Below are 13,118 nucleotides of genomic sequence, written 5' to 3'. Positions count from 1 at the left end.
CTTCATTCCTTGCAAAATTATTCAGGTAAATAATCCCTTTAGCACAATTCCTACAAGGTAGACTGAAAATATAGGTTAGTTCTGTTTAACAAAAGCAATCCTTTATCTTCCACCACCTCCTACTCATACATCTATCACTAAACTCTAGTTATTTTCTTAAAACTCAGTGTAAATCTTTATTCTCTTTAGATCTCATTTTAATAGAAGGATTAAAGAACAGAGGATTTTAAGCATAGTTTATTTACAATTCTAAAAAATTACTGACAAGTTGAATTAGATAGTATTAACATTTCACACGAAAGAGACAAAACTAGAAATTTCTGAGTTTCAGTGATTTTTGCTTCTTTGACCAAAACAAGGAAAAACAGAAATTTTATACATACCTTCTTTGGAAGGAAGACGACAAACCCTCCGACACATGGACATGAATGCGTACAAATATTTCTCCAAACTATCATCAGTTTTCTTATGTAGTCTAGCCATAGCTCTAAATTTTGTCCAATCAAATTGGCCTCTGTCAGGGTCAAAAACGACTCCAAATGTAGATACAACCCTATAAAAGTCAGCTTCTTCTCTTCTTGTCCATCTATTTTGAGTCAGATTAAAGAAAAAACCATACTGTCACTAAAATTAATATTACTAAATATAATGACTATAATACAAACTTAAAACATTTCAAGTACCCAACATTATAGAATTAAATACAAGTTTGCTGCCTTAGAAAACATTTTTAAATGCTAGTTAACTCATCTATCCAACCATACTTTTTTAAAAAAATTTACTTTTAATAGTTAACGGACATGTGCCTGTGACACAGCTTCAAGAGGTTCTGATATGTGTCCCCAAACATACTTTTTAAAATATACACTATTCCTTCAGACAGTAATGGTGTTTTGTACTTTTACTATGTAAGAAAATAAGCACAGGATACAAAATCATGTAAGATGATCCTGCTCTTCAGGAAAAAGATAAAATATTTTCAAACACATTTATAGTATCAGGTAATATCATATATTTGTGTGAGTTAAATAAACCAAAAGTTTTAGGAGAGCACAGAAGACAGAAGTTCAGACTTGACAATCAAGAAATGTATCACAGAGTAAGCAGCATTTCAGATTGGACAAAGCTAAGATTAGGGAAAGCAAGGAAGAAAGCACAGAGTAAGCAAAAAGGAAGTGCTCCATATTGTAGGGGAAGGATGAGGATTCCAGATTAACAAGGATATGGTTTATATTGGGGACAAAGCCAGATAGGGTTTGGGTCAGATTATGAAATGCTCTAAATGCCTGGGTAAAAGTAAACTCTTTCAGTTGAAAGCTCCTGATACTTTGAGATTGTAATACTACCATAATGCACCATAGATTTGCAAACCTCAGTGCATGTGTAGAACCTTTTCTTTGCTTAACTCACAGGATTGTTGTGTAAATTAGGAACCAGTCAAGTCATTAAATCTGGGTGATAAACATACAAATGGGAAAAATGATTAATTGAAAGACTACTCAGGACACAAAAAATATGACAGAGTGCCCACCCTCAAAGAACATACAATTTAGAAAGACATAGAAAGGAAAAGATGAATGTCATTACAATATCTTATTGTGACAAATGAGTAGTTTACTTAGATAAGTTGCTACATGAGTACAGATAATAGAGAGAATACTGTGAGCTAGACTGGTTAAAAAAATTAATAGAAGAGGCCAGGTGCAGTGGCTCATGCCTGTAATCCCAGCACTTTGGAAGGCTAAGGCAGACAGACCACTTGATATCAGAAGTTCAAGACAAGCCTGGCCAACATGGTGAAACCCTGTCTCTATTAAATATACAAAAATTAGCGAGGCATGGTAAATGCACACCTGTAGTCCCAGCCACTGAGGAGGCTGAGACAGGAGAATTGCTTGAACCCTGGAGTTAGAGGTTGCAGTAAGCCAAGCTAGCACCACTGCACTCCAGCCTGGGTGTTAGAGGAATACTCCATCTCAAGAAAAAAAAAAAAATTAATAGAGGAAATGGGCCATATGCTGAGCTCTCAAGGATGGGCTATGTGTGAAATAAAAAGGTAGCAAGGGTGTTCCAGGTGATAAAGAGACAATATATGCTAGGGTACGAAGTCAAGAATAAGGGCACTCTGGCTGAGGGAAAAGAAGAGGATAAAATTAGAAATGCATGCTAAAATCTAAAATGAAGAGACCTTTAAACTTAGGCTTAAGAACCTAAAACTTTTTATCTATACTAAATAAGGAGCCCTTGAATGTCATGATAAAAGTAATGTTTTAGGAAGATTAATCCAGAATCAACAGACGGAGGGAAAAAGACGGTTACAAATGCTTTGTCACTCTTCCCATGAAGTGGTATTTCCCTTTCCCCTAAATCTCGACAGGCCCTGTGGCTTTTTCTGACCAACAGAGGGTGGCAAAAGTGACATTTTGTTACTACTGAGACTGGGTCATAGGAAATCTGCAGCTTCTTCTGCCTTTCTACTTGGAATGATCCTTCCTGGGATCTGAGCTCCCAGCTGGCAGCTAGCACCAACTGTCAGCCATATAAGTGAGGCTACTGTGGCTCTTCTAGGTATCTCAGAAACATAGCCAATAGCATACAAAGCATAAGAAGCACCTGGGTCAACTCACAGAATCGGGAGAAATAAAAAATTAATGCTGTTTTAAAGCATTGTGTTTTGGGGTAGTTTGTTTTGCAACAATGAATAACAAGAACAGTGTATTTACAGAGGCAGTAGTATTTGAAAATTATGACTAAGATAGCTAAAATCTTAACTGTCAGACTAAAGTACGATCAATGTGCTGCAAATGAAACAACAGAAGAACCGTATATCTTCCAGAGAACGTCCAAGGACCCAGGTAACAAGGAGGTCAGGTTATGCCAAATATAGCTATTCTTTCCCATGTACTCTATTCCTTTTAAGAAGTTAAAGCTTGTGGAATGAGAGAAGTTTGCCTGTCTTTTTAACAAAGTTGCTTGTGATTTGTTCCCTTTCACTTCAGTAGTTCCAAGGGTTTGTCTTCTGAATAAAGGAATGTATGCTTTCCATACATTTTTTATGTTTCATAAAAGTCTGCATGTAAAATGTAAAATACAATAGAATGGAATTTAACAAACATAAACTTTTGTTCTATTAATACTTCTTTTATTTCTTTTTTTTTTTTTTTTTGAGACGGTCTCACTGTCACTCAGGCTGGAGTTCAGTGGTACGGTATCGGCTCACTGCAAACTCTGGGTTCAAGCGATTCTCATGCTTCAACCTCCCAAGTAGCTGGGATTAAAGGTGTATACCACTACACTGACTAAATTTTATATTTTTTGTAGAGACGGGTTTTGCCATGTTAGCCAGGCTGCTCTTGATCTCCTGGCCTCAAGTAATTCACCCGCTTCGGCCTCTCAAAGTGCTGGGATTCCAGGTGTGAGCCATGGTGCCCGGCCAAGGATTCCATTCATGAGTTTGCTCTACAACTTCGCTTTTGTGTTTCTGTTTTTTGAGACAGTCTTGCTCTGTCACTTAGGCTGCAATGCAGTGGCACAATCACGTTTCACTGCAGCACACACCTTCTGGGCTCAAAAGATGCTCCCACTTTAGTCTTTTAAGTGGCTAGGACCACAGGCATACACCATCACATCTGGCTAACTTTTGCATTTTTTGTAGAGATGGGAGTCTCGCTTTGTTGCCGGGGCTGGTCTTGAACTCCTGAGCTCAAGTAATCTTCCCACCTTGGCCTCCCAAAGTGCTGGGATTATAGGCATTAGCCACTGTGCCCAGTTATTATTATTATTTTTTAAATACCTCAGTATTCCTAAACATGACAAAAAATAATTAAAGTATGGTTAGTGACTATAAGACACAATAACTTTTATAAGTTTTACCATACTTACACATATATAAATGTGTGAGTATATGTGTGTAGGTGCACAAAGTGGTTTGCTTTAACATTCTATGTGTGTTTTCCACAAAGCGTGATAATCGTGTGCAAGGCAGACAGGCTTTAGAATGAACAGCTATATTCAGATATAACATATTAAAAATTTAGTGTTATTGTCTTACCTTTGCTGTCTTTCTATTTTGGCTGCCATTTTAGGATTAAGAGTGGCTTCCTCATAAATAGGCTGCATTACACTGGTAGGCACCAAGAAAGTTGGTTGTATCTGTTGAATTTGTCTGTTTTTATTAGTACGCTGGTATGCAGTGATGAGACGCCTCAAACGTGTGGTTAAAGCTGATTGAGTAGGCCAATATACTTTATCACCCTCCATCAGTTGACCATCTATAGTTAAATAAAAATGTCAATAGTAATAATAACTAAACAAATACTGTATGAAGCTCACAAAAGTAGCAACTTTACTTTAAAATTTTTTAATTCAATATGATTATATGGGGAAAAAAGCAACCAAATTTCTCATCATAAAAGCTTTCTTTTAACAATAGCTATAGAAAACATTACAACACACTTTAAGAGCAGTTCAAAGTAGGTAGAATACAGTAGAATAAAGACTTGCACAGCAAATACAACTCTTGCCAGTCTGGGTATGTCATACTGGCTGGCAAATACTTAAGGCTTTAACTTAAATAAATTAAAAGCCAAACTGAATCCATGAGATGTTGAATATTGGAACCTCTTCCAATTGAAGCCTCCTGTAGTAAGTTTATCTCAGTTTAATTAGAATTAAAATATTTTAAAAGTCATTGGGAAAAAACACTTTTAAAATTTAAGATGACGATATGACTTTTAAGTTTTATACATCTACTAAGTGTAGTATATAATGCTCTATTTCCAAGGTGTAATACTATAATTATTTATACCATAATCAATCTGTAATCATTCATACTAAGCAAAAACTACTTTTCATTCCTAGTTGAACTATGGCAGGGTGAGGCATTGTTCCTCTGGGATGCCGGTGGGAATGAGTGTACCCCTGTGACAGTGTCTTTCTACCTTGATATTAGAAGGAAGTAGAAGCAAGACCTGGCACAGAAGAGCTTTGTAGAAACTAGGTGATAAAGAATGGCTCCTAATGTACACAAAGAATGACAAAGAAGTTGAATATATTATTAGATCAACACTTTAATGATGGTATCTCACAAGTTTAATAATCAGGACATAACATCATCAAAACATATATTCTATAAAAGCTCAGTGAGTCACTGCCTAAAGATTTATAACAACTAAAAGTACTGTTAAATTTCCAGTCAACTAGTATGTCCTATAATGATTACAACTGTAGCTAATTTTTATATATTTGAAACATTATAAAAGTATAATCCTTTATTGATCTCATAATAGGATTTGCATGTGAATTTATAATACTACTAAGTAGAGAAGTAAGTGCAATTTACCTCCATCTGCTATAACAAGATCTCCTGGTGAGGAAACATCATCCTTTTAAAAGAAAATAGAAACTTGTCACAGGGTAATTGGGTCAAGAGATATATAAAAAAGGAAAAGAGAATCAAACTTCTTTATAACAGAGAGCTTTTCTTCCAATGAAATTTTAAATAATTAATTTAGCAAGAATAAAACTTTTAACTGTTTATTCTCAATTCTCATCCTTTCACACTTCTCTACTGCTTTTGATAATTAGACCAGTCATTATTTACTACAAGTATTTTCTTTTTTATGATTACTGTTAAGCTAGTTTCTTTTCCTCCAACCTTCCTCTAACTATGAGTATGCCCTAGGTTTTATTGCTATACCAACTGTGTTCTTTCCCCTTTCTTATACCAACTCTTAGATAACTTATTCATTTTCATATCTGGTTATGAGGTAACCTACAAATCTTTTCCTTTTCAGCCTGAAGCAGTTTGCTTATGCTGTAGATCCAGTTTTGGTCAACAGAACATCTTTAATTAGGTATTCCAATACCTTATATTCATAACTTTAGCAATTTTACACCAAGAACTTCTAGTTTCAATTGTTGTTTTAGAAAAGCCTGAGGTTAGAATCATAATTCCTTTGTAGGTAACTCTTTTCCTCTGGTTGCTTCTAATATCTTCTTTGTTTGGTGTATTGTTTATTTCACCATGATGTTTCTTGGAGTTGACTTGGTTTTATTTATCCTGCTAAGATTTATTTTATTTCTTGAAACAGGATTCATGTATTCATAATATCTGAAAAATTATCAGCTACTGTCTCTTCATAGTGCTTCTTTCTTATTCTCTCGAATCTCTCCTTCTGGAATGTCTATTGGATACATGCTAGATGTTATCAGGCTATCCTCCTGGTTTCTAAATTTTTAAAATACATATTCTACTGTGTTGATTATTGATTTCAGTCTCTTTGCTCCAAATTTATTGCCTTTCATATTTTTCTTTTCCTTTTTTTTTTAAATTTGAGACAGGGTCCCACTCTGTTGTCCAGGTGGGAGTGCAGTGGTGTGAACACAGCTCACTGCAGCCTCAAACTTTTGGGCTCAAGTGATCTTCCTGCCTCAGCCTCCTGAGTAGCTGGGACTACAGGCGCATGTCATCAGGCTAACTTTTAAAAAATTTTTTTGTAGAGATGTAGTCTCACTATGTTGCCCAGGCTGGCCTTGAACTCTTGGGCTCAAGCAGTCTTTGTTACTTGGCCTCCCAAAGTGCTAGATTACAGGTGTGAGCCACTGCATCCAGCTCCTCTCATACTTTTTGCCTGCTCTAAAAAAATAGTTAAATAGCTCTTTAAATAGCTTTTCCTGTCAGTCAGCATGATATAAAGCTTTGTTAGTACAGCAAACTGGAGAGACATTGTAGGAGGAAAAGGATTTTATTTCTTAGTTCTGGTAAGCACCTCCATTGCTTAGTTCCCAGAGCAAGGCCATTTCCCTAGTGCTCAGCTCCCACAGTTTAAGCAGTTTCTATTTTCTTTGAGATGGGTCTCCCTCTGTTGCTCAGGAATGCAGTGGGGCAATTTCAGCTCACTGCAATCTCTGCCTCTTGGGTTCAAGTGATTCTCCTGCCTCAGCCTCCCGAGTAGCTAGGATTACTGGTGCCCGCTACCACACCTGGCTAATTTTTGTATTTTTAGTAGAGACAGCGTTTCACCATGTTGGCCAGGCTGGTCTCAAACTCCTGACCTCAAATGATCCACCCACCTTGGCTTCCCAAAGTGCTGGGATTATAGGAGTGAGCCACCGCACCCAGTCAATTTGAGCAGTTTCTTTAGCACCTTTGGTCAGCAGCTTTTCCCAGCAACCTCCCCTCTTGGGCAGTTTTATGAGTGGAGTGTTTCCTAGGATACTTTCCTAGGAAAATCTTCCTTGGCAACCTCACAGGGCAGATTTACAGCCAGTTTCAAAGGGTAGATTTTCGGCAACTTTTCTGCCATCCAGTGAGACATGGTTATATCCTCCTACCAAAGCCTGGATCTTGGCCTGGTAGGAATGGGACTTTTCCTAGGGTACTTTATCTGAGCCCTTGGAGTGGTAGATGCTGCTTTTATATGCTGTTCCTACATTCTTTAGTGTTCTCTTTACTTTTTACTAATTTATTACTATATTATAATGAATAATTCTTTACATTTACTTTCCCTGTTCAAATTACTATTTGGGTTATCTCTCCTGATTGGTCCAGACTAATCCATTATGCAATACTGAATAATTTCCTCATATCTGTTTTCCAAATCATTTCTTCCTTCATGAACTGTATCTAATCTGCTTTTCCAGGAGAAAGTTTAACCTGTTTTTTGAGTTTTACATATCAATAAATGTATTTTCCATGTTTTTCTTTCTCTCTCTTTTTTTTTTAGAGATGGGGTCTCATTATACTATTCAGGTTGATCTTGAACTCCTGGGCTCAAGCGGTCCTCCCACCTCACCCTCCCAAAGTGCTGGAATTACAGGCGTGAGCCCCACTGCACTCAGCCTTTTCCCACTTTTAAAGTTAAATATCATTTTCTTGTACATCTTTCTAGTATTTTAAAATCATATCTTGTCTTTTGTTCCTGGTTCTTTCTTTAATGTCTTTAATCATTTAAAAATTTACTTTAAAAATTTCAATAGGAATTTTTAAATTTTGATACATATATCAGAAGTTCTCAGGGGTCTAATCTTGTTCTTTATTGCATGCTAATGTTCACTCATGGTAAATGGTTTCTCATATATTTCTAAATTTTGAATTTTTACTTCATTTTATGGAGGGTTTCATCTTCAGGACTCATGCATCGTCTTGGTTGAACTGTTTCTTTCAGGTGCTTTTTGTTTTTACCAGGCACCCTAGATATATTACCAGTCAAGGACTGATCCTTTTTAATATTACACTGAGGGCTCTTGGACCACACAGATAAAGTAAAAGACAAACCATGAACTCAAGAGAAGGCGGGTCTACGGTTACAAATTCTCAAAGGAAACAATAATTTTCTTACCCAAAGCCCATGATGAGATAAATTTTCTTGTTATTTCTCTGTGCTGTTTGTCAATAAGTACTGGCCTTTAAGACTCCTGACCTTATACAGGATTTCGGTTCTCATTGCCCACACACTGGAGCAAGCCTTGTCATGCCCTTAACAAGGCATCAAGCCCCTTAAGCTACAAAGTCCACCAAATCCTGACAGTTTTAGCATCAGTTAGCCTTTACCACAGTCTCATAACTACTAGACATTCCTCGTTTCTTTAAACATCCCTTTTCACACTCTACAGATTATTTTCTGTACTTTTATCCAACTCTTCTTCCTTTTGATATTCTACAAACAGAGCACTGGGAACTATGCTTTCGCAACTTAGAATTCCTTGACGTTCTACTCTCTCTCTCAAACCTCTTCATGTAGGTATCTACTTCTTGCAGTATATCTTTAGTATCTAGTTCTCACTCTGCTTTGGGATTTTGCCCCTGGACAGTTTCTTAGCTCTAAGAAGTAGAGCAGGTGGGAAAGCCCCATTCCTTCCACATGTCCAAGTCAGTCCCCATCTTGTCTAGAAGGGGAGATCAAGTGAATTCTGAGTGATTATTTGGGATGTTTGTCGACCCAAGTTGATCACTTACTTAGCTAATTTGAGGAACAGAAGAATTATATATAATGAAAACAAAAAATGATACAAAATAAAAAAGCAAACAAAAGAAACCAATGAATACCTAAAATTGAGAATTTAAAAATATGATTCAATGCATACCTCTATATCATCTTTAAAGATGGCTGGTGCAGGTTTGTATTCTGGATCTTCCACATCCCTGTTAAAATACAAACAAATGCTATAGTTACCATAATGGATTAAGATTTCACTTGCTAGGAAAAAGTCTTGTTGGAGGGTTTTAGTTTGTTTTAAAGGTCAGACCGAAGTCTATTCTCTAGCCAGAAGAGCCCAAGACATAGCAGGAAGACTGTTATATAGCAAACAGGGAGAAAGCTAGTTCTAATGTACCCTTACTCGCAAGTTCACTTTTATTTTTTTTTTTGAGATGGAGTTTCACTCTTGTCACCCAGGCTGGAGTGCAGTGGCACAATGTCAGCTCACTGCAACCTCTGCTTCCTGGGTTCAAGTGATTCTCATGCCTGAGCCTCCCGAGTAGCTGGGACAACAGGTGTGTGCCACCATGACTGGCCAATTTTAATCTTTAGTAGAGATGGGGTTTCACCATATTGGCCAGGCTGGTCTCAAACTTCTGACCTCAAGTGATCTATGTGCCTCGGCCTCCCAAAGCACTGGGATTACAGGTGTGAGTGAGGGTGCCTGGCTGCAACGTCGCTTTTAAATGTGTTATTATTAACCTTAACATGTGTCTTACTTTTCTCTTTGGGTAAGAAAAGATAGATTATACAGATAACAGGTACAGTTGGCCTTTCATATGTGTGGGTTTCATATCTACAAATTCAACCAACTGCAGGTTGAAAATATGTGAATAAAGCTGGTCATGATGCTCACACCTATAATCTCAGCACTTTGGGAGGCCAAGGCTAAGATGGGAGATCATTTGAGCCCAGGAGTCCAAGGCCAGCCTGGGCAACATAGGGAGACCTCATCTCTACAAAAAATAAAATAGAACAAAGTTAGCTGAGCATGGAGCATGTGCCTGTGCTCCCAGATACTCAGGAGACTAAGTGAGAAGATCATTAGAGCTCAGGAGGTCAAGGCTTCAGCAGGAAGTGATTGTGCCACTGCATTCTAGCCTGGATGACAAAGAGCAAGACCCTGCCTAAAGAAAAAAAAAAAGGCATCTGCTTTGGGAGGCCATGGTGGGCGGATCACAAGATCAAGAGATCGAGACCACGGTGAAACCCCGTCTCTACTAAAAAATACAAAAATTAGCTGGGCATGGTGGCATGCACCTGTAGTCCCAGCTACTCGGGAGGCTGTGGCAGGAGAATTGCTTGAACCTGCGAGGCAGAGGTTGCAGTGAGCTGAGAACACGCCATTGTACTCCATCCTGGCACCTGGCAACACAGTGAGACTCTGTCTCAAAAAAAAAAAATATGGCATCTGTACTGAACATGCACAGACTTTGTCATTATTCCTTCAACAATGCAATATAACAACTATTTACATAGCATATAACATATGTATTGTATTAGGGATTATAAGTTATCTAAAGATAGTTTAAAGCACACAAGAGAAGGTGCATAGGTGGGCCGGGCACGGTGGCTCAAGCCTGTAATCCCAGCACTTTGGGAGGCTGAGGCAGGTGGATGACGAGGTCAAGAGATTGAGACCACCCTGGTCAACATGGTGAAATCCTGTCTCTACCAAAAATACAAAAAATCATCTGGGCATGGTGGCGCATGCCTGTAATCCCAGGTACTCAGGAGGCTGAGGCAGGAGAATTGCCTGAACCCAGGAGGCGGAGGTTGCAGTGAGCCGAGATCGCGCCATCACACTCCAGTCTGGGTAACAAGAGCAAAACTCCATCTCAAAAAAAACAAAAAAAAACAAAAAGAGAAGGTGCATAGGTTAAATGCAAATCCTAGGCAGTTTTATATACAGGACTAGAGCATCCTTGGATTTTGGTATCTGCAGGGTGTCCTGGATACCAAAATCCCCCATGGATATCGAGGAATGACTGTATAAACATCATCATGTCTCTCATCAACTATAACAGTCTTGCCTTTTTCTCCTCTCTATGCACCTAGAAGTTTACGAACTCAGTGGCCATGAGATACCTGTTAAAAATGAAAAAAAAGAAAAACCCATCAAAAGAATGGGTGTGGGGTAGGTCCAACCTCTTCCTCGATCACATTCTTTTGCCTAAGTGCTAACTTATTAGTGTATCTTTAGTTCTTTCAGATTGTAAACTCCAATTCCCTTATGCCTGCATCATTTAAAGATAAATATCACTGACATAAAATATGCTAATGTTGAAGAGAAGAGAGTGATATATAGAAAATTCATGACTGAAACACACATACCCATCCATATAATCATTTGCTCTCTGTTCGGCAGCAACTGCTTTGTCATCGGGTTTTCCCACTCTTTCCAAGAAGCATAATGCTGGGTCTGCTCGAATAGTGTTATATTTTTCATATCCTGAAAACATCACCAATTATAAAAGTAAAAAAGATAAAAAGAAGAAATGTGTATAAATATAAGCATTCCTCATATTTACAGTGGATATTTCTGGACTAAAGGAACAATATATTAAAATGATACAGGTTATATATATTTCCTAGAAATTACCACAAACATTAAATGTTCTGGTAATACATATCTACTAAATTAAAATTTCAATTACATTTATCAGTTAATATGAAAAATAGGATAAACTGATCATACACACACACAAACATATCTCACATAAGAACGCTTCCTAAGAGAGAAGTTGTCTTACATATACATCCAGGAAGGGTAAGTTAAACATGCCACCCTCCCATGAGGAAATGTGGTGACTGACAGACATAGTTTGGTAGTGTATGCTTTTAATTCTGTATATATAATATAGGTGTTACTAGACTAAAGCTTTAAGTGGAAATCAATGAACTGAGAACTGACAGAATTGTCTTATACATAGAAGGGGATCCCACCTACATTACTTCTTACTTACCGTGTTTAAAAACTCCAATAAGGAGTGACTTATCAGCATCAAAATCCCACCACTCAGCAGGAACTTCTGAGTGGTCTGGTTCTGGTACCCAAACATCAATGTCACTTTAAAAAAATCATAATATGGCATTATGAATAATTATAAATGAGTCAAAAAGGAGGCAAAAATTTACCTAGCTTTTACAGCATTGTGGCTTTCAAGAGAGAGCCTAGGACTTCATTGTATTATTTTTTTAATCCTTCATAATTGCCACCAATTAAAATTACAAAATTGTGCAATAACAACAAAGATACCATAAAATAAATGAATGTTGTTAAGCTCAAGAGAAGAAATATTTCAACAATGCTTACAATATAATTCTCTTAAAGGATCATATTCTTTCACTGATTTTTATTTAGAGACAAAGGGTTCTGCTGGAAGTAGAGACTATGTCAGCCAATGACTTGGCAATAATCATCTGGTTTAATTATTTTATTTTCCACATGAGAAAACAAAGTCCCCAAAAAGGGTAAAATGAATTGTTTTAGGCTACAGAACAAGTCATGCCTCCTCTAGACCACTACTGCTAAGAAAACCACACTGAAAATGTCCTGATACAGCAAATTTTTGATTCATAGTTTGATTGAAACACTCAAGTACAGGCCAAGCCCAGCAGCTCTTGCCTGTAATACCAACACCTTAGGAGGCAGAGGCAGGTAGATGACTTGAACTCAGGAGTTCAAGACTAGCCTGGGCAACATGGCAAAACCCCATTTCCACTAAAAATACAAAAAATTAGCTAGGCATGGTGGCTCACGCCTGTAGTTTCAGCTACTTGGGAGGCTGAGGTGGGAAAATCTCCTGAGCCTGGGAATTTGGGGCGACAGTGAACTGAGACTGTGTTGCTGCACTCCAGCCTGGGCCATGAGAATGAGACCTTGTCTCAAAAAACAAAAAACACTCAAATGCTGTTTTGCTGTTGTGAATAAATAATACAATGCCATAAAATCACAGGATAATAGACTATCAAAAAATTAGCCAGGCATGGTGGTACATGCCTGTAATTCCAGCTGCTCAGGAGGTGGAGACAGGAGAATTGCTTGTACCCAGGAGGCAGAGGTTGCAGTGAGCCAAGATCGTACCACTGCACTCCAGTCTGGGCAACAGAGCGAGACTCTGTCTCAAAAAAAAA

At 37.7% G+C, this 13,118-nt stretch overlaps 1 protein-coding gene across 25 annotated transcripts in view; it reads right to left on the bottom strand.

Moving 5' to 3' along the window:
* Positions 1 to 13,118, bottom strand: part of CHD9 (chromodomain helicase DNA binding protein 9) — a 286,203-nt gene that overhangs the window by 37,895 nt on the left and 235,190 nt on the right. For all 25 annotated transcript variants that reach the window (XR_013530432.1, XR_013530433.1, XR_013530430.1 and 22 more), the window contains 6 exons: positions 11,948 to 12,051; positions 11,316 to 11,433; positions 9,088 to 9,145; positions 5,342 to 5,384; positions 4,052 to 4,271; positions 384 to 586 (listed from right to left, as the gene is read on the bottom strand). Coding sequence is in view for 21 of the 25 variants with exons in the window: in XM_078358110.1 (XP_078214236.1) it covers positions 384 to 586; positions 4,052 to 4,271; positions 5,342 to 5,384; positions 9,088 to 9,145; positions 11,316 to 11,433; positions 11,948 to 12,051 (746 nt within the window). In the remaining 4 variants the exon portion in view is untranslated. The remainder of the gene's footprint in view (positions 1 to 383; positions 587 to 4,051; positions 4,272 to 5,341; positions 5,385 to 9,087; positions 9,146 to 11,315; positions 11,434 to 11,947; positions 12,052 to 13,118) is intronic.

This window comes from Callithrix jacchus, chromosome 20 (assembly GCF_049354715.1).
Source record: "Callithrix jacchus isolate 240 chromosome 20, calJac240_pri, whole genome shotgun sequence".
NCBI lineage: Eukaryota > Metazoa > Chordata > Mammalia > Primates > Cebidae > Callithrix > Callithrix jacchus.
Note: the sequence above shows the minus strand (reverse complement) of the source record. Positions and strands in the feature narration are given on the sequence as shown.